The sequence below is a fragment of the Hippocampus bargibanti genome, linkage group LG03 (assembly GCF_051943395.1).
Source record: "Hippocampus bargibanti isolate YZ-2025 linkage group LG03, ASM5194339v1, whole genome shotgun sequence".
NCBI lineage: Eukaryota > Metazoa > Chordata > Actinopteri > Syngnathiformes > Syngnathidae > Hippocampus > Hippocampus bargibanti.
The window spans coordinates 21779209-21800930 of NC_142736.1; the positions used below are offsets into that span (position 1 = coordinate 21779209).

A 21722-nucleotide genomic window follows, 5' to 3' on the forward strand; every position below is an offset into this window, starting at 1 on the left:
CAGCGCCACCGGTCTGTAGCTGTTGAGCTCTTTGGGGTTGGCAATCTTGGGCACTGGGACCAGGCATGACGTTTTCCACAGCTGTGGAACTCTGCCCAGCTTCAGGCTCAGGTTGAACAAGTGCTGGACAATGACACACAGCTGGTCGGAGCAGGTCTTGAGGAGTCGGGAACTGATATCATCCGGACCTGCTGCCTTCCTCACCTGCATCCTCCTCAGTTGGTTCCTCACCTGCGCAGTTGTGACAGACAGGCAGGAACCAGGAGGCAGAGTGGCGGCTGAGGGTGTGGCAACGGTTGGGAGGGCAGATGTTGGTTGTGGAAAGCTGGTCGTGAGAGGGGGCAGGGAGGGTAAGGCCACAGTGAGAGTTGGTGCAGGTGCAGCTACAGGTGAAGTTGACGGTGGGCCGGGGGCGGCTGGCGTCTTGTCAAACCGATTGAAAAAGCGGTTCAGTTCATCTGCCCAGTCCTTGTCTTTTTCGTTCAATGTCACTGGGCTTTTGTGGCCTGAGATGTTTTTCAGGCCCTTCCAGACACCAGCGACATTGCTGGCTTGCAGCTGCTCCTCCATTTTCATCCTGTAGGCCTTCTTCCCCTCTCTGATCTTCCTCCTCAGTTGGATCTGCACGGCCTTCAGTTCCTCTCTGTTGCCCGACACAAAAGCCCTTTTCTTCTCCTTCAGGAGGACTTTTATGTCGGGATTAATCCATGGTTTGTTGTTGGCAAAACACCGCACAGTCCTGGTGGGTACGGTGTTTTGTTCACAAAAGTTAATGTAGTCTGTGATGGTGTTGGTGAGTGAGTCAATGTCTTCCCCATGAATCTCAGTAAAGAGCTCCCACCTGGTTGAATCAAAACAGTCCCGCAGAGCTTCTTCAGCTTCTGTGGACCATCTTTTGATCGTGCGGGTCACAGCTGGTTGCCTCTGGACAAGGGGTTTGTACACAGGCTGGAGATAAACCATATTGTGGAGAGGGGGGAGGGTTTGTATGCATCCTTGGTGTTTGAATAAAATAGGTCCAATATGTTATTGTCTCTGGTGGCACAAGTTACATACTGTGTGAATGTTGGGAGGGAGAATTTCAGGGAAATGTGATTGAAGTCCCCTGAGATGATAAACAAGGCGTTGGGGGACTGGGTTTGCAGCTTGTTTACAACAGATATGAGGGCATCGGAGGCAGCGCCGCCATTTGCCGTAGGGGGAATGTACGTCGTCACGGCTATGACGTGTGAGAATTCCCGTGGCAGGTAATGCGGCCGGAGGCTAACGGCTAGCAGCTCGATGTCGCGAGTGCAAAGTTTTTCCTTCACCGTGATGTGCCCAGGGTTGCACCATTTGTCATTCACAAATACAGCAATCCCCCCTCCTTTCTGCTTACCGCTGCCTTCATTTCTGTCCGCTCGTACGAGTTGGAAGCCCTCCAACTCTGCGTGGGCGTCCGGAGTGATTGCCGAAAGCCATGTCTCCGTGACGAGTAGCAAGCTGGCTTCCCGGTACTCCCTCTGGTGCCGCGTTAGCGCCGCCAGCTCGTCCATTTTATTCGGGAGCGATCTCACATTCCCCATGATGACGGACGGGAGAACGTGTCGGTATTTCCTCGTTCTTTTGCGGCGATCTTTCCCGGCCCGACATCCTCATTTTCTCCTCTTCAGTTCATCGGGGATGTCTGGTGCGGCGGCCGCTAGTCCGCTATTAGCCCGCCACGCTAGTAGCTGGTCTCGACTGTAAACAATGGGATTCCGCGTGCGCGTGGATTCCCCGTTCACAGGAGCGATGAAAAAGTAAAAAATAACGGCGATGAGCAAAAGAAAATATGCCCATCTCCTCTCCGTAGGTTGATGGAACGAAATTAGGCAAAGCAAAAACGGAAAAGTAAAAAAGTGAAAAAGTAGACAAGAAAGGGAAAGAGCTGCTGTGGAGGCAGCCACACAGGGGGGCGCCATCTTGGATATCCAATATATCCAATATATATACAATGTATAGATGTTGAATGTATAGATCTACACATGAATGTATTCTGATATTGAAATTGATGTTTTGATGAGTAAGTGGTGATAAATGCCGTTGTGTGAAGCTGATTAACACGGTTGTCTCGTGTCGTCTTTCCTCGTCGTTCACAGTGCTACCTGCCTGTGAAGCGCTTTGGACCCAGGTATCCCCTCGGCCTGAGGCCGGTTACATTAACTTTAGTTCAGATTTTTTAAAGACTCTTTAATTAAAGTATTATTGAAGAAGATGCCGATGCCAATTAATTAAATTGTTCTTAGATTTGTGGATTTTAAGCCTTTTATGACATTTTTAAGGATCCACAGCCCAGAGTGGCAAGAGGCTGCAAAAACGAGAGAATTGGCACAGTCATAAATGTGTGTTGCTGCCCAGGTTTTTTTTTTTTTACACATTTTTTTCTTTGTCACATGGGAGAAGATGGCTAAAAAAAGCATATGAGTACCTGGGCCTTACATTGACTATCAAGGATATTGAAAAAAATGCAAAACAGCTTTCCATAGACCATTACAATAGATGTGGTAGCACTTTTACCTTCTCCAACACGTCAAAGAGAACCAAGTGCGAAGGACGTGACTGCGCATGTGGAAATGATGTCCGCAGCCAGAGGAGCGGGTCATTGTAGAATTTATCGGCTTCGTCCAAGTGGCCCGCTTGGCCGAGATCAGGCGGGCACTCAAGAAATGCCATCTTTAGTGGGCAATGAATATGGCTGCAAGAAGACAGAAAACGTTATCTTGTCACCGGTTATCCAGAGTTTATCGCAAAGTTGGTACCTGTAGTAAGGGGTGGAGTGGCAGGGCATGAGGAAGAGGACGTCCGGCTCTGACACATTCTGACATAGCGCACGTACGTGGCTCATGACATCTAGAGCACCTCGCTGGTGAATCATCGCAGTGTAGAGGGTAATGAGCAGGTTGGATACCAATAAACCACACCCCGCTGCTCGTCGCCACGTTCTCATATGAGCCACCGATATACCTGTTAATACATGCGCGCGCGCGCGCGCGCGCACACGCACACACACACACACACACACACACACACACACACACACACACACACACACACACACACACACACACACACACACACACACACACACACACACACACACACACACACACACACACACACACACACACACACACACACACACACACACACACACACACACACACACACACACACACACACACACACACACACAATTTAAGGATGGACAAAGTAATGGCAATGCAGTCAGTGATTTATGTAATTTATTTCTTAACTATTATTATTATTATATATTTTTGTAATGTATGATATGTGAGTCGACGCTGTTAATATATTTCTAAAAGAAACTTACCACAAAAGATTAAACAGAAGGGAAGCACAGGGTAGATGAATCTAAACTCCTTGTGAGGAAGCAGACTGAAAAGAATGTCATGGCATGATATGAGGTGGCTAGACATTAATATGAATAGTTATGAGCTGAGAATGAGTGACAGAGAATTACAACGCTTTACCTGTATACCCCAATGGTCCAGATGATGACCACCAGTAGGGCTCGGTACCTTCTAAAAGCCAGGAAGCATCCATGAAAAAAGAATGGGAGATGGGGGCCAATGACAACTGGGAAGCCCTGAGTGAGGTACCAGTGCCAGGGATGGGTGCCGTAGACCTCGGCCACATTGTGGAAGACATTTATCTTCAAGAAGTTGAACTGCACAAAGATCCACTACACAACAGAGAAGAATTGATGAACCCAAAACACTCAATATGTGAAAACAAAGCACATTGTATAATTGTATCATGGAAAATATCTTGCAAAAATATTGAGATAAGCCATTTTACCCATATCGCACAATCATGCCTTTCAAGCACAATTGTCGGAACATCTAAAAGTTAAACGTATGTTTCACCTTAATAATAATACATTACATTTTAAGCGCCTTTCAAAGCTCTCAAGGACACTTTACAGTCAGACAAGTATAGGTACTATAATAAATAAAATACAATTGCAAATAGAATGCAATAAATACAATACAATTATAACTAGAAACGAGAGAGAGCTACACAGAAAATGCAATTTTAAATAGGTGGCTTTTGAGATGGGACCTTTTCATAGAAGATGCAGTCGATTATGGTAGAAATCACTATGGCTGAAACCCTAAAAAAAAAAATAACAGAAAATGATTGTACATTCAAACAAACAACATCTCTAACGTAAAGCTGCAAATGGAAAAACATAACGCACCCTATAGGAACGTAGTCGTGAACAAATAGCCTAAGTTTGTTTTTGCACTGCCAGAAATGGCAAGCCCACAGCGGAAGCCAGACAATCAGGGCCGTTGGGCGAACAATGATCGCCAAGGCAACGAGGCTCAAATATTTTTTGCTAAAGGGGAAATAAAACAAGAACACGATGTCGGCAGGGAATTGACTTCAGATAGATAGAGGGAGGGGTTTACCACATCAAGGACACCTGCTGTGTGTTTTGGATGTTGGCAGGGGAAAGTAAGACAGAGCCAGACAAGTGAGAGTGGCCTCCATGCTGTTAGTTAGGGTCCTGGTGCAACAGTACCATGTGAACCATGAGCACAGATGGCAGAAGAACTGCACAAACATGGGAATACAATCAACATCCAACATAATTTACATTAAATCTAGGAATAAAAAAAGCTGTCTAGTTACCGTCCATCTTGCGATATCTCGATCTTCCAGTGTTGCCACAAGGAAGAAGAATTTCACGTCTGCAAAGGCACTAAGGAGTGCTTGAAGTAGTCGAGGAATCCAAATCTGCAGGAAAAACCAACCAGGTTAAGTAATAAACCGTATATGACTCAAACATGGATGGAGAGAAAATACTTTCCAGAAGATATACATGGTCGCAGTTCATCCAGTGCAATATTTTATAAATCACAGCAAAAAAGAGAGGATAGGTGAAGCCTCTTATGCCTTCCTTCCATTCCCACGTCAGATGGCCATAAGTAACACTGTTAAGTTTTGTTTTGTTTTTTTTTCAACTTCATTACTGTCATCACTGTGAGACTAATAAAGGCATATCCAATCCAATCCAATCAGGTGATGTTAATGCAATTGCCTCAGGACCAGTTGATGGTTGGTTAACCCCTCAACCCTAATGAGGAGAAACACTACAGAAAATGGATGTAGTCCAAATGATAAGAGTTGAAAGGATATTTGAAGACCATGTGATGGGCTACTTCCACAGACTGCCAGTACTCATCTGGAACAAAGCTGCTTTGAACCAGGAAACAGTTGATGACACGGAAAACCACTGAAAAAGCTGCAACTTGCATCAATTCTGTGTAAGGAAAGAAGAATGGCTTTATAGTAGAGTGAAAAACACCAATTACCAAAGTTAGGGATAACAGCATTAAGAATCATGGGGTGTTGGATGTTGTTTTCAACTATCAGTTAAATTGAAATATTTTTTTGTTAACAACACTGTTGCCGAAAGTGAAATATGGGTTTTGTCTTGAAGAAAATTTGGCCAGCTGGACAGCAATGAGGCTCGGAGACTGGTGACATTAGTCTCCAGTGCCTGAACTAATCAGGATGCAGAACACAATACACTGTAAAAACAAAACAAAAAAGTTCACGAAAACAAATCTGTCAAATAGCAAAGCTCTGAAAGATTAACCAATTTATAGTGAAAGATTACTGCATTACTAAATGAAGTACCCATTTATGCTACTCTACTTTATGGAACAGTCACATGAAACCTGCAACAACAACAAAAAACTGAAATCCATTACATGTTGAAGTTTATTAAAATAAGCACAAAAAAACTATTTCCTTGGTGTCTGCTTGTGTTTCTGAAAAAAAATGCTTTGATTATAAATTCTATTATGTTTGAGGAGAGAAATTAGTAATGACTTGCTATTTGAAAGTAAACAAACACCAACAAGAAAACCCACCTTTCCTAATTGGAGCATTGACTTCCTTTGTGTACAGTAGTGACTTTCTTTCCCTGAGTTTTACATCTTCTTTGGTTGTCCCGGACCTCAAACGTTTTCTGAAAGTCTCCATGTGTGATTGAGGCACCTTTTACCGTGAACTGTCTGGTAAGAGAAACATGTCAAAATTAAAACGATAAACAACCGCCAGCATAACATTGACAACTTTGAAAAAAAAAAACACTTTATAATCATCTCCAAAGACCAAACTCTTAAACTTTATGATTACATTGGCCTAAAATAAATGGATTATATTTTGTACTTTTTGACACAACCCACGGCTTTTCCACAAAGTTGTGAAGATTTCCACCAAACTAGTAGTGGTCAAGTTTGTCTGACCAGGCCTCAAGAGGTACGTAGGCTGAGTCTTGCATGGCATGCCAGCACAGTAGGGGACAACGACACACTGAGCTCTGTTGGCACCGTTTCTATCATCTGAGAGAAGTGCACGATCCTGCAGGTTCACTCACCTGTTTACTATGCTGGGCATCAGTGACGTGCGGTGAGGTTCATGGCTGGTGAGGTACTGACAGATTTACAAACATGAACTCGACAGAGTAGCTTATTCACCTTTTGATTGGGAACAGCTAACGTGTTTTGTTTAAAAGGACAACCAACATCACTTTTTTGTTTCCTGACATCAGAAAAATGTTTTATCGCATCTAAAATACTCAAAACACGCAGTATGATATTTTGAGTCAAATGCAAAACACCAACAAAAATGACTTAAAGTGTACAAAATCTGCAAAAGAAATGAACCCGGAAGTGGCCAATTTTTCAGGAGGTCCCGCCCCCTTGTTCGTGGTGTCACGCCAAGACGTCTTGCCTTGCTGGAGAATCAAAACAATGGCTTCAGATTCTGAGAATATGCTTTCTTGTTACTCATCCAGTTATGAATATGATTCAAATAGTTCTGAAGAGGACAGCATACATGTTTGCAATCGATTAAACAAGTCCTTCCGTGTCATTTTGAGGCATCTGGACTGGAATGTAGCGTCCCAGAAAAGAGGCAGAAAAGGGCAACAAAGCTCAGTGTAAGGAACTAAACAGCCCGTTTCCACAGGCTGATTAATTCCTTACACGGAGCTTTGTCGCACTGTTGTGCCTCTTTTCGGTGCAACACAGTTTTCAGACCAAACAAGTACAGCAAAATGCATTGACGTGATGGAAGGACTGCTACAAAGTGTCCTTTTTCGGTCAGGGGCGTTAATAAACGTAACATTCACAGCCAAATATTTGCATGTCAGAAAGGTTGGGTGCCTTTCCTGTAAAAGCCTGGTAAGGTGTCTGCTGTAGCCGCTTATTGTAGCATCTGTTGTGAATTTGAGCGGCCGTTTGTACAGCATATGTCCATAATTGCTTGGGAAGGTTACTTTCCAACAGCATGCATCTAGACATCTCAAATAGTGTTCGCCAACCTCTCTTGGCAGTACCGTTGTGATGAGGCGAGTAGGGTGCACTCGTCTCATGCCTTATTCGATTCTTTCTTAGTAAAGATTGAAACTCTTGCCCAGTGAACTCTGTGCCGTTGTCGGATCGGATGCATTTTTACTTTTCCATATGGGGCTACATCGGCTATGAATTTTTCTGTAGCCTTTGTCGTGTCGGCCTTTGCCTTAATGAAATATGGAAAAATCATCACACTGTGGTCATCAGTGAATGCTACCGAGTACCTGTAGCCATTTCTATCTGACGGGTTCTATAGAACCGCACAGGTCTGTGTGCACTAGCTGTAGCACAGTTGCAGCTTTAGTATCTGTGTGTCTGTTCCTGCTCTGTGTCAGCTTGCCCTGTTTCCATATTTCACAGTTTTGATTAGGCTCGTGTTTGCCTCTAATAGACATTCCTCTAACCACTTTTTCTAATTTAGCAACATCTTCAAAGTTACAATGACCAGTATTTTGCGCCAAGTTTGGATATCATAACAACCATATGCTTCATCAACATTTTTCTCTTCTATTGTGTTTAGGTAATACATTCTACACCATTTTGAATTTTGTCTCATCCCTGTGGACTAACCAGTCATCAAGGTCTTTGAAGCGGACCTCTGCTCTACTCGCTGTTGCAGCTTTGATGGAGAAGATGTTCTGTGGAAATGCTGGGATGTAGAATGCTTGCTTGAGTCTCGCCTTCACGTGTCATCCCTCGCTGTCCAGCAAGTAGACCTTAAAGAGTTTGATGTTTCTCTTTATTTGTAAGTAGGTTCGTTGTCAGATCTCCCGAACGGTTTGTAAGAGTCAGGAAGCCCTTTTAGCACCATGGCTATCTGAAGCCCGTCGCTAATGTCCTCTTCTGCTCTTCTTAATGAGGTGAATACAGTCTCTGCTCGGATAACAGTCTGTGACTGTCTCATAGCTGCCTTTTCGGAGTGAGGAAAGTTCGCAATACAAACTCACCACCCGTGGTTTGTCCTTTCCAGCATAATGCTCACGGAGAATCTCCAGTGCTCTTCTCCTGTCACGTTTTGCGTCCTTCATGACCAGCGATAGGCTCTTATTGTCCAGACATTGCACCAACTCTGCATATGCCTCTCCATTCTTAGCCTTGTCTTCGGAGAGAGCTTCTTCGCTGTCTTCCTCAATGTTCGGGACGCCCAAAACAACGTCTCTGAGGCCTCGCAACTCCATGTGCGCCAGGAACCTCGTCTCCCAGAGCTCGTAGTTTTTCTCATCGCCATCGAACAAAAGTCTAAACCATCTTTGGCCTGTGGTAGAGGGCCCATAACGGTCGTTTTAACAGTAACCAAAATGGTAACTTTTCGTAGCGATTGAAAATACTCACGAGAGAAAAATGATGCACAGCCGTGTCAATGATTGGTCTGGGAACTCTACAAACATTTTATTCTGCGCATGCTCTTAAAAAGGCTTCACAATTTCCGGGTAGCACATGATCAGCTCGCAGGTGTCATCAGTGAAATTTCCCCAATCATGTCTTTGCCTCGCACACACACATTTACACACGCACGCTCAACATCACGAAATAAATATAACTGATTATTTTTTTCATTTGATATTTCCATGATGACAGGTTAGGCACGGCGTCACCTGCCTCCCCTGACTGCACGTCACTGTGGGCATGTACACTAAGTGGTTCCCCTGTCCTCGACTTACCTAAAATGAGGTAACCGAAGCGTTCATCGCTTCCTGGATTGCCCTGCGCGTCAACTGGTCTCACCGCTGACGATTGCCCATGGTTTCTGTTGGATCTCTGGTGCTTGCTCTTCTTCGTTGATTATTCTTGTTGTTGTGGTTAGCCAACAGTTTAGTTGGAAATTACCGCCACCAACTGGTATGTTGTGTGGGTCCGTGTTTGAAAACGCACTATACGTACTGCACTGTACGTATTTCGATGTGGTTGGGTCGGTTCTTGTTGAAGACAGAAAAGGCACTTCCGCATACTTCCACAGTGATTCAAATTTTCAAATTAAAGGTTTGTTTACAAAGCACACTCGTGTAATAAATATTCCCCATCAAAACACAAGCAGAAATTTACATATAGTATATATGAAAAATAGCATTTCTTCGACTGGATTTGTTGGACGAGGTAAATTATATATTTTTGTCCGACACGTCTAACTTGTTGGGCATCGTTCTGTCGTCCAAAGCAGAGAATAAGGAAGTGAACGTCATGCTAACACAGGTCTCCTCAACGTCCTTCTCGTTGAAGACCTGCGAAAGTCGCGTTTTCATGTTATCTCTCTCCCATTTTATTGACAGTAAGGCGCTTTCTATGTTTTTCTGGTAAGTTAAAATATCCAGGAAGTTATTTCAGTGTACCAATAAAACTAAAGACAACTTTGAGTGTACTTGTGGCCTCCAAACCATTATGCTAACATCAACCAACAAAGTCTCGAGATATCTGCAGTGAAAGTGTTTTGTTTTTTAATTACACTGTATTGTTCGTTTCTTCCAGGACCATCTTGTGCTCTCTATACTGAAATTGTGAATTGGGGGCCGAAGGTGATGCTTCGTAAAAAAATACCATTCACACAGATGGCGTTTGCCACACTGCTCGGAGTAGCTGGTGGTTTCTATATCTACAGACCTTATTATGACGCCGTGCCAAAAACCACAACGCCTCAGAACCAGGATGTGGCACAAAAGGAGAACGGAACTAGTGGAAAGAACTCATCCGGCTAAAGCGCAACAATGGATTTAAGCAACAAAGTTATACACGGTTAGCCAATATAATTTCATCGTAAATGAAGCAAAAATAAAAACGTTTTCACGGTCTTTGTAGTGTATCTCTGTCAGTCACTCGCAGTAAGGATTTTTTCACCCAAGCAATAGTGGTAATTATAACCCAATTTGCAGTTATTGCACATGATTACTGCAGCAAGCACGTTGTGTCCGTGTAGTGACAAAATATTTGGAGATGCTACAACTGGTCTTGAAAAAGCACTTAGATCACCAAGTACCAACAAAAGGAAGGAAATTTAAACATAAAAAAATGTTGGCTGTTGTGTTTCGGCACTACGATCGAGCTAATCTGTGTTACCCGGTTAAAACCTTCCAAGATTGTATTATACATATTACGTTTTTTTTATTGTAATAAAAGTTTTTAAAAATACGTTCACGTTTAGTGGTTTGGATTGGTGTTTTGACATTTGTTGCTACATGTCCTTGAAACATCACTTGTATCGGCCTAATATAATTACTGTGGTTCTCCTCGGCCGTCTCCGTCAGGAATAGTTACTGCGCTACGTCAAACCAACAGGTTACCAAATACCAAACTTCTATGTGTTACTCGGGCATGTTTAGAAACGTTTCCTCGAAGTGCAACTGTGATGAAATTAACAAGTCGTTGCCGGCGAGGAGGAGGAGCTCCTTTTTCTTTCTCAACTCAGTTGCATTTTTGGTTTTGACACATGAAGTAGCTGCACTTAACCTACGTCCATGACATCCAATGGCTCAGAGATGACGCGATAGACAGCTTTACTTCACCCTCGGAAGAATCAGTGTTTTTGTTAACCTTCTGCGCTTGTTTTTCATTCTTTCAAGCAACTAGGGGTGAGTGAAGCCAGTCAGATTTAAGGAAATGTAAACAAGTAGCTTCTGTTTGCAGCTACAGTAGCTCTAACTTTTCCATTCTGGTATCTTGTAGTATTTCTTGACGACTGCATGACAGTTCTGCACAATAGTTGTGGAACTTCAGCATACTTGCAGTATAGCGACTTTACAGTGGTTGATGTAGCATATGTCACACCGCTACTCCTCTCATTCCTCCGGACATAACAGTTGACATCTGTCACACGAAGCGCTAGTTGTTCTCTTGTATAGTTTTATCACACTAGGAGTCGTACAAAGTTACTTCGTTTTGCCTATAACTAGTAACATGTAGTTGACCTTCGTCGTGCTAAATTTTAACTGGGGTGACCGGTGGTCGTACGAGTATATGAACCTCAGCCGAATATCGGGACGGCATTGGAGTCTAAAGCCTTTACATTTCATCTTATGCTGGATGTCATGGACATAATGTGTTTGAGCATTTATTCGGCTTTCGAGCCATGTTCTTGTACAGTCTTTGCCCATAATCGTAGGCCAACTTTGACAAAAAATGTCATACATTTAGCACATTTTCTTTGGTTGACAACTGCAACCGACAGTGCTTTATCATACACTAAATGTTAACTAGTAACATTTTATGTCACATACTTTAAGTGCCAGGACAAGATTCTGAACGATTGTAGTTTGGGCTCATGAGTACTGTACGGATACTCCAAAATTGCGCTAGTTGACATCTGCACACTACTAGTCGTGTACAGTAAATGAACCATATAGAGCACTGGTGTCAAAGTCAAGGCCCGGGGGCCAATTCCTCCCCGCCACATCATTTTTTGGCCCGCGAAAGCAAATCAAACTTGTGAAATTCCATGGTGCTTGCTAAAATCCTAACCAAAATTTAATATTTTTGGATGTAAACCACAATAACTGTCATTATTTCTGACTTCAGATTTGAAAACTAGTTATTCATTAATTTGATGTGCGGCAAAAATTACTGACACCACTGACATACATTATGTTAACTTGGAAATCATTTGTCAAGTCGATATTAGTACCAGTACACACCATTGGTAACCAGTTCACTTATGTTTATTATGTTTGTTAAAGTCATTATAAGTGCCTTGCATGCTGGGTCCGAGAGGACAGTAATTTCATCTGTGCTGTCTGTAATGCATATTAGCATATTTGACAATAAAGCATATTTGACAATAAAGCTGACTTTATGTCAACTCATAAAATGTAGTTGTCCTTGTCTTCTATAGTTGACCTGTACAGTTACTATTACAAATAACTAAAGCTGAATATCGCTGAAAATAAATAAAAGATGAATTATGCATGGACTGTGGTACCCATAGTAAGGTGCATGTACTTGTAAGACATTTCTGAGCACTAGTAAAATGACTAAAAAGCTGTAAAAGCATGCTAGTAGTATACTGTATATATACTGTCTTTCCAGTAAGGTGTTTCCCACACAAACATTGCTGTCCTCCACATCTGTAGGACAAATATAGCAGAGTATTAGAACAATTACATACAAAACTGTGGATTAATGTTCTGTGAACTACCCGTAGTAGAATTTCATGATGTCACTCACTAGTAGCAAATAGTTTTCAAATGGTGTACACTTGTGCCTCACTCGTAACATGAAAATTAGAGCTCCTATTTGTACGCCAAAGTTGTCCTGCATGTGATGACAGCGAGCAGACTAGATGTGGGAGCTTAAGCGGGACATCAATAATCTCGAAAAAAATGTGTAAACATCTTGCCACAGTGCACCCACATGAGGACCAGCTGAGGGCCATTATGTGTTCTATTGGTTTCACTTAATTCATTTTAGTGTCAGTTTGATGTCCATGTGTGTGTGTGGATGTGCGCACGTGTGTATCACAAGCAGTAACTGGTGCTGCTGTGTATTGTGTGTATCCGGATTGCATCCTCGGAGCTAGAGTGCTGCCCAGGGTGGGTCCTTAAAACTTTTCTTTGTCACAATGATTCACATTGCTTTTTGTCAACTGCCGCTTTCCTTGAATAATTGCAGGAAAAAACATTACTTTATCTGACAATTTTTTTTTCGGTTTCATTGAAATTACTTGGCCTGCACTGACTCAGGTTGGTACAGTTAAAATGTGGCTGAATTGAACTTGAAGTGCTGGAAGCTTCAGTTCTTCAATTAGGTATGCACAGGTATGCATGAAGCATTAAATGATGGGTATGGTGGTTAAGGAATGAACTTCTTCCAACCAGACAATACATTTGATATATAGGTGTGCACTCAGTACTGGCACCAGTATCATACGTTAATTTGAGCTGGAAAAAAAACGAGACAGCACCCTAATTCCACAATCAATGTATTTGCATGGGTGAGCATGCTGCTTGGAGGTGAGAGGGTGCATTTGGGATGGAAGGGTGGCTCGATAAAAAAATCTGGGAGAGAGCTTCTTTGTGCCAAGCTCCGAGCTTGTCCGTCCGTCTGTTGCGCAGACGGGCAGAAGCTTGTCTGTAAACCACTTAGTTCAAATCTTTCTTCTGTAAATAATAAAATATCCAAGTCTGGATGTGTACTTTGCTAGTGTCACAGCTATATGACTTTACTAACACCATTTGTTTTTTTCTTTTCAAAAACGGACAGTGCACATTTGACTTGGCTTCGACGATTGCCCTACTCTCCCTCATTAACAGACGTAAAATGAATATGAAGTTTCTTAGCTTTCAGCGATTATTTCGTAACTTTGATTGTTGTTTTTGCCATGGTATAGTTTCACTACCAGCATTGTGGAATTTTATGCAGCTATGCATAGCATTCAAACACTTTGAGCGGTATGTGTGTCCCAGTCATCCTAGGAGAGTAATTGCCTGGCAATTTATGCCTCTGATTGGTTCACCCATGGCAAACATGTCCTCTGTGAGGGATCTCACACAGCATGGTTCATAAGACCCCTTATGATGAAAAACAAAAATGGATTTTTTTTTTTTTTTTTTTTTTGCCTAGATGTGGGTCAGCGGGTCCCCCGTGTTGCGGCAGGCCTCAGTGTGGGACACGGAACTGGGGGGTGGGCAATGTCTGTTGGAGCTGGTTATAATTTCCTTGGTTGACTTGACTTCAAAGACTGTACTTGCTGGAGTGACATAAAGCAGGCCGATGTCTAAGTAATTCAGGAGTGATGACAGAAGAATATTTCTGTCTGAAGTTTTTGAAGTTTTTATATGTTTCTTAAAGAGCACAGTCAATACACTAGATGTTCAAGTTCAGTTGGACAAGCTGGAGTTTCCCAATAAAACGGAAAGTCACGCTTGCCTGTTTGCTTCCTTTTTAGCATTGCGGAAGGAACGATAACGAGGTGTTGTTATTTCTATGCTTTTTTGGGGGGGAGGTGGGGATTGTTAGTCATGTTAACCACTGATGATTGTTTTGTCTAGCAATGTACTTGACTGTGCTGGATGGGGAAAAAATGACAGTAAGTTTAGCTGGACCTTTTTGGAAGTGTTCCACCATTTAGTGATCAAGACTCTATTATAATATATGGTTTACGTTTTAATAGTGGGGCGCAACCGCTTGAATCATTTCATTGCCATTTGTATTGCAGTGTTAAAAGTGTCACTCCAGATTTCTTATTAAAATCAATGAAGAAGCCACATAAGCTTAGATGAGCAATACAATCAATATCATGTTCATGTCCTTCTCTGTAACATATGCAGTGTGAACAATAGGAGAAATTAAAAAATATTGTATATCAGAATTTTACGTTAAATGTATTCATTTGTCACAATGAAAAGGGGTGTGTGGGGGGGTGAGGGGGGACATACCGAAATCTAACAGATTTGCTGGGAACACGTGTCCAGCTAGATTTGATTATTTAGTTGAAAGAAATTAGCCCACGGTAAATCGTTTCCCCTCCAAAATTCATGTGACTTACATTGTTCACATGTTAACATATTTGACTGCTTCTGTTAGTCAGGTGGTATTCATGTGATGAGCGCTGTTTTGTTCCCAAAACATCTTTTGGAAGTACAGTATTGGCAAAATGTTTAATCGCAGATTCATGTAATAAAGAGGATGTACAAGGTTGTGTGACTACATCTTATTAGTTTTTCATTTTTTACTGATGCTTCTCATCGATTTTTTTTCTTATTGAACTGTCCAAGGTGTAGCTCACACAAGGTCTGTTTTTTTTCCACATGTCAAGAACCTGACTAATAAATAATAGTGTCTTTAAATAACAATTGTAATTCATTAATTTAAATACTACATTTGTGAAATGCATATTCCCCCATTGTGAGACTGTTAAAGGATTTGTGATTCTGATTCTGAAAATATTTGCCTTTGACATCAGATTGCTTAGAGCAGGGGTCGGGAACCTTTTTGAGTAAGAGAGCCATAAAAGTAAAATATTTAGAAAGGTTTTTCAGCGAGAGCCACACGCACGCGTGCGCGCACACACACGCGCGGCTACTTTTCAACAAAATATCAGAATGTATTATTTAAAATAACTTTGTGATAGTACGCACCGTTAACATGGATGGTTTTCCGTTCCTCGTGTTTGGTAAAAATCCAGGAAAACGATCGGAATGAAATTCAATTTGCCGGTCCAGAGGCAAAGTTACTGCTAGCTAGCCTGCACACGGCTCATAAGCTTCCACACTTGCTATCTGCAATCTACTTCTCGCAGAAGCATGTTGATGCTAACGTTAACATCGAGCTTGTTAAAATGTCACTGATATTCGACTGTTTCATCGATGGTATTGTTTCATTGCAAATTAGAATCAGAACATTTTCTCTCCTGTAATGCTCCGGTGCATTCGCGCTGAAGTGCACAAGTTGGGCTCGTTTAAAGGGCCGTTTACCTATTTCAACATGACGGCCACTATCATCCAATCAACATGGCGCTTTCGGCCATTCTAGGTCAGTGTCATCCAATCAAAATTGCGCTTTCCGCCAACTGCAGCCCCAACGGGAAATGAACGACGAAAAAAAACGACAATATGTATTATAATATGTAATATTTATCGGCGAGCCATATGCAATCATCAAAAGAGCCATATATGGCTCGCGAGCCATAGGTTCCCGACCCTTGGCTTAGAGTAAAAAAAAAAAGAAAAAAGAAAAAATACTCTTGCTATTCAGGCCAAATTGGTTGTAGTTGTTTTACAGTTCATAAGCAGTGATTTACCGGTAAGAAGGATCAGTAGCGCTTTTGAGATCCAAAGCACGTATAAAAAAATGACAAGCAACAGGATGTGGAGGAATGTAACAAAATTACCTTATTGGCTTGCTTACGTTAACTATACAACTGTGCATAATTTGGAGTTGTACTGATGATTACCAACACTGAATCATAAACTGTAGTGTTTCAAAGGAAATTGTCCATCAAAGCAATCAGTTTCCACTTTGGTATTAATCAATGGTTTTAATACATGATATATTCCAATGACAGTTTCCATAGAAACTAAATGAGTCTTGTAAAATAAACCTCACTTTTATATGGTAGAAGTCATTACGTTTTTGTCCTTTGTTTTTACAGCACTGTACATTAACGTGGGAACTCAGTTTTGACTGGAGCTTGGGAACTGGCAAACAATTTAGTAAATATTTATTAATTCTTTAGATCAGGGGTGTAAAACTATTTTTTTGCCGCGGGCCACATTATAGTTACAGTTTCCTCTCGAGGGCCGTTATGAATTTTGGGAAGCCATGAGAATGTTTCATCCCCTCCACATCTTACATATAGAGTGCCACATAAAATTGATGAATAACTAGTTTTTAAATCTAAAGTCTAGAATAATGACTGTTATCGTGGTTTACATGCGACAATTTGAAATTTTGCTTTGGAATTTAGCAAGCGTCATGGAACTTGACAAGCTTGATTTGCTTTCACGGGCCGAATAAAATGATGTGGCGGGCCAGATCTGGCCCCCTTGCCTTGACTTTGAAACATGTGCTTTAGATCAATACTAGGTAATTGATGCTATTCATCCAAGAGGATTAGAGTAAAACAAATCCGGAGCCTGAAAAAAACATGTGTTAGCATTACAACTGTTATTAACAGGTACATGTGACAAAATAAACCCTTCAACTATTTTTTTCCATCTTAAAATAGGCCTCCAGTGGCCTGAAATCTTGGTACACGGACATGCTAGTAGAAGCTGTTAGCATCACTGTGAGTAAATTCATCATGCGCAAAAGAATCTTAAGCGGCTTATGGCTCGACATGAAAAGATCAGCGATTGGAGGCTCACAGTAAAAGAATGTTAGGCTTGTTGTTTGATTTATTTTTTTTGCACGCTGGTCATATGACTGACACGTGCACACATTTTTTTCGGCGGGAATTAGTTGACCACAAGTCTATAAATGTGTCTTTTGCTAAATCAACTTAGTTTAAGTGTTTTTTTTCTCTTGATTAATCTTTACCATTAGGTTCTGGAATATTAAATGAAAAAACAAAAACGTTTTTGGCCATGGCTGTTTCAGCATGGGAGACGTTTACTGGTATAATATTACTCCAATAGCAAAAAATAAATAAACAATTAACAACTCTTCAATGCTTTCTATCTATTTGAGTTATTCCGGGTTGAGTGAACGCTGGCGCGTGTGGCTGCTGCTGCTCACCCACAGAAAAACTTATCCGGTGACTGTAAAGTGACAGGATACCTTGAGAGTTTTGAAAATCGCTTAAAATGAAATTAATTATTATTATTATTACCATTATTATTGTCTCGACTGGAAATTATTGGATTATGTGAAAATGAACTTTATTCCTAATATGTGACATGAGGTGACTTGAAATAACTTCTTTTGTCAATTGGTGCTCTACAAATAAAACTGACCTGACTTTCGGAAACAAGACTTGCACTTTATAATAACCAGTTTGCTGGTGATCCCCATTTCAATTCCAAAATATGTTTTGTAAATTCCTGTAGTCATTACGGTGTGGTAAAATATGTTTTTGTGTGTGTTGTAGAAATTCATCTCTCACTATGTCTGATGGGGAATATGATTACCTCATCAAGTTCCTAGCCTTGGGCGACTCTGGTGTGGGAAAGACCAGTTTCCTCTACCAGTACACCGATGGCAAATTCAACTCAAAGTTCATCACCACAGTGGGAATTGACTTCAGAGAAAAACGAGTGGTAAGATACTACTTTTCTTTTCAGTTTGAAAAAAGGAGGACAAAATAGTGCATTCCAGCATGTACCTTTAACACATATTTACTTTTTGTTTTATTACTTCGCTTTTTTGTTATCAGCTTCTGCTTTTGGATTAAGCAGATCATTCAAGAGCTCAGTCCACACATGCGTGTGTGATTTTTTTTTTAATTATTGAGCAATCTAAAGTGGTGAAAAGAATGGGAGCCTGGTACATACGGATTCTGTTAACTCTGCTCCAATGGTGATGAATTTGTACCGCGCTTGATTGGACCAACACTCCAAAAGTGAAATGATGCTTTTAGGCGTAATGTGTGTTTTCAACAGACATACAATTCTCATGGTCCTGATGGCTCCTCAGGTCGAAAACAGAAGATCCACATGCAGCTGTGGGACACTGCTGGACAGGAGAGGTAGAACCAGCCTATATTTTTTTTATTTAACACACACTATCTCCTCAATCAATCATCTTTTTTCTCATCCTTTTTTTTTTGCTCCTTCTCTTCAGGTTTCGGAGTTTGACCACGGCTTTTTTTCGGGATGCCATGGGCTTCATTCTCTTGTTTGACCTGACCAATGAGCAAAGTTTTCTCAACGTCCGAAACTGGATGAGTAGGTCTATTCACCATCACACTGAATGTGCAATATGACTGTGGATTGTGTTAATTATGCATTTCCCCATTTTGAGTTGAACAGGATTTAATGAAGCAATCGCGTGGCATAATAATGTGTCCCTTTTTTGCACACATGAATAACCATCATCATGAAAATGAAATTATGGGTTCTTGTAAGTGGCCGAACATTTGCACACATGCAAGACGTGTTTTAAAATACATTTTTTTCTATTCGTGGATGTTTTTCAGATCCCACGCATATTTCTATTGTTGGATAGTCCTTCCATATACATTATACAAATGATATTCTCATGCTATGCTACATATTTGACAAGGTCACAGAAAGTATGAACGGTTTCTTTCAGGCCAATTACAGGTGCATGCTTACTGTGAGAATCCAGACGTGATTCTATGCGGCAACAAATGTGACCTGGCCGATCAGAGAGCCGTGAGTGAGGCAGAAGCCCGGGAGCTGGCAGATAAGTATGGGTAGGTGTCACCCGCCTCTTCCTTAAATGTTTGTCTAGGAGGCAGAGGCCAATTTGTTTGCCTGAGTCAGTGAGAAGACAGCATCAGACTAAATTGGCCCTCCTGGAAAAGTCAATATTTGTCCACGTGTGTCAAGTATCGTGCTCTGCCTCAACTACACCAAAAGACAAATACGTAGTTCAATCAATAAGAGCTGCATGGAGAGTTTTGAAAGCCCTCTTGAGAAGATTAGTGGATTTATTAAGAAAGGCTGTGGCATATACTGCAGTGTACAATATTGCAAACAGTTGGCTTCGTTTGTATTTTTTGGATTCATCTCCGGGTTGTTATTCATATTAATCCAGATTTAACACTTGTTGTTTTACAACCCGACAGGATCCCTTACTTTGAGACAAGTGCGGCGAATGGACAGAATGTCAGCCAGGCTGTAGACGTGCTGCTTGACCTCATCATGAAGAGGATGGAACGATGTGTGGACAAATCGTGGATTCCGGATGGCACCTTCCGAACAAATGGTCTTAACAACGCAGACTTGACAGAGACCTCGGAAAGGAGCAAATGTGCATGTTAAGAATGCAACTGATAAATTTACATACACTGGGCCTGCATAAAATTGGACACGTGGAATCGGTTCCATTTAAAACATGCAAATCAGTCCTCGGTAAATATACTGATTGGTGATACACTGATTTTGATATACTGTCTAGTACTGCATGCCACTTATCTGCATTTAAAGCAAAAGATGGACATGGCTTACTTGGAGGAGTGGATAATTATTTACCATAATGTGGAAAGGGCTAATTGTGACTGTGATACACAAGGTTTTCTCCTTCTTTATGTTAATCCTGCAAAGTAAGTAGCCATACAACATAGCCAGTAAATATGCAATTCAAATCCCCATAACTATTTCCTACTTATATCAGTGTCTGAAGCTCATGACAAAACGTTACCGGACACCAGGGCAGACAACTCTGCCCGGCCATAAAGTTACCTGCCCCATTTTTCACAACTTCAAACACAATAAGATGATTAATCGTAAAAAAAAAAAAAAACATTGTTGCAAAGTACTAATGATTTTTTTTTTTATTCAGGATGTACCTACCACAAATGTTTCCTTGCTTAATTTATTGTAAATATCCCTTGCTGATGATTTTGCTCCAGTTGTCGTTTGTCCATACACTGTTCGTCATGTTGCACAATGCAATGTTTGCGTTGTGTCATCTGCTGCAAGCCACGTGAACTCCTCTTTCCACAATGCTTTTAATAATAATGATACATTTATTTCTAAGCGCCTTTCAAAACTCTCAAGGACACTTTACAGTCACGGGATAATGTACGTTTATGTTTTGTAGCGTCATAAATTTTGTTAGCTTCTTTTGAATCTTACTTCTGGAGCTGAGGTTCTGTGTAGCTACTTTGGAAAATGATAGGCAAATGCACGACCTTATAAGGCTCGGGAAAGTCCGGAAGCACGAAGCAGGCTTCTGGTTGGCTGCCGTGACGAGTATGCATTTCCAAATTTCCAAACCGAACGAAGATTTTGAAATCGGAATAATTTATTCAGATTTTGAAATCTTTGTTCAAACGTTTGCTTTATTGAATAAAGCAATAGAAAATAGGCTTGATTGGTTGCCATATGTAAGTAAGACAGAAACATAGAGGAATACTGTATGTGTCGAAAGGCCATACATTTCTTTCAAGTGTACATTTAAAACAATATATGCATTCATTTTTTGAAAGCATTTTTTGGTGACTCTAAAGATGATGTTCTCATTCTTCCTTTTGGAAAAACAGTGCATCACCTATCTGCATCGTTTACATTTCAAAACTAATCTTATTTCATATATAATATTAAGCAGATTCTTTACTTACAGACAGTAGGTGTTCAATTAGCTGACATGTTTCGGCGACTACTTCCGCCTTCTTATTTCAAATGTATTTATAGACCTTATGTGTGTACTTATACTTATTGTATATAACTTGTGAATTATATTCACGCTTATAAGAAATTAAAAATGAGAAATGAAAAATCACTTATTTTTCAATCGATGAGAAGGTTTCTTCAGCCGTCATCTGTACTTTTTGAAGGTGTCGGACGTTTCGCCTCCTATCCAAGAGGCTTCGTTAGCGATTTTTCAATGTAAGATAGCCATGTTTGATCTAAGATGATATTGCCTTTGCTGATTTAAATAAAGGAAATACAAACAGTATTTGTGCTTTACTCGTAGAACTGTGTGAAATGTTGAAAATGTTTCATGCATGATGCTCATTTTCGAATAGAATGAACACGTGACTTATTAAGAACGGTTTTTATTTAATTTGTAAATTCTTCAAAAGATTGCGTTTTAATTAACGTAGGTGACACGCATTCTATCAATGTAGATTACACATTCAATAGTCTTTTTTTATCTTGAGTCTCGACCTAGCTAGCTGGCTGTGCGTCCGTCCACCTTCTGTATGATTTCATCGGCCCACATGCAGTTCTCCTGTGTTCCTATAGGGGCATCATT

At 41.0% G+C, this 21722-nt stretch overlaps 3 protein-coding genes across 3 annotated transcripts in view; 2 read left to right on the top strand and 1 right to left on the bottom strand.

The window, feature by feature from the left end:
• The window catches only part of LOC148900672 (GPI alpha-1,2-mannosyltransferase 3-like), a 12314-nt gene extending 2976 nt beyond the window's left edge, over positions 1–9338 (bottom strand). Inside the window, exons 1-12 of the mRNA XM_088992566.1 lie at positions 9077–9338; positions 5928–6071; positions 5188–5311; positions 4859–4976; positions 4681–4785; positions 4472–4602; positions 4244–4384; positions 4105–4156; positions 3513–3724; positions 3353–3417; positions 2781–2985; positions 2539–2716 (exon numbers count right to left, since the gene is read on the bottom strand). Coding sequence (XP_088848692.1) covers positions 2539–2716; positions 2781–2985; positions 3353–3417; positions 3513–3724; positions 4105–4156; positions 4244–4384; positions 4472–4602; positions 4681–4785; positions 4859–4976; positions 5188–5311; positions 5928–6039 — 1443 coding nt within the window. The 5' untranslated portion in view covers positions 6040–6071; positions 9077–9338. The remainder of the gene's footprint in view (positions 1–2538; positions 2717–2780; positions 2986–3352; positions 3418–3512; positions 3725–4104; positions 4157–4243; positions 4385–4471; positions 4603–4680; positions 4786–4858; positions 4977–5187; positions 5312–5927; positions 6072–9076) is intronic.
• Positions 9339–9550: 212 nt separating this feature from the next.
• Positions 9551–10198, top strand: pigbos1 (PIGB opposite strand 1). The gene is made up of 2 exons (XM_088992568.1): positions 9551–9706; positions 9879–10198. The coding sequence occupies exon 2, from the start codon at positions 9929–9931 to the stop codon at positions 10103–10105; it is 177 nt and encodes a 58-aa protein (XP_088848694.1). The 5' UTR covers positions 9551–9706; positions 9879–9928; the 3' UTR covers positions 10106–10198.
• Positions 10199–10352: 154 nt separating this feature from the next.
• rab27a (RAB27A, member RAS oncogene family) lies at positions 10353–21416 on the top strand. The gene is made up of 6 exons (XM_088992567.1): positions 10353–10975; positions 17926–18094; positions 18437–18522; positions 18618–18721; positions 19089–19212; positions 19588–21416. Exons 2-6 carry the CDS (start codon positions 17942–17944, stop codon positions 19781–19783), a joined length of 663 nt encoding a protein of 220 aa, XP_088848693.1. The 5' UTR covers positions 10353–10975; positions 17926–17941; the 3' UTR covers positions 19784–21416.
• The last annotated feature ends 306 nt before the right edge of the window (positions 21417–21722 follow it).

Coding starts and splice junctions, on each gene's coding strand:
- pigbos1 (XM_088992568.1), top strand. CDS start 9,929: ATGCTTCGTAAAAAAATACCATTCACACAGATGGCGTTTGCCACACTG.
- rab27a (XM_088992567.1), top strand. CDS start 17,942: ATGTCTGATGGGGAATATGATTACCTCATCAAGTTCCTAGCCTTGGGC. Junction 18,095..18,436: donor ACTTCAGAGAAAAACGAGTG/GTAAGATACTAC, acceptor TGTTTTCAACAG/ACATACAATTCTCATGGTCC. Junction 18,722..19,088: donor CAACGTCCGAAACTGGATGA/GTAGGTCTATTC, acceptor GGTTTCTTTCAG/GCCAATTACAGGTGCATGCT.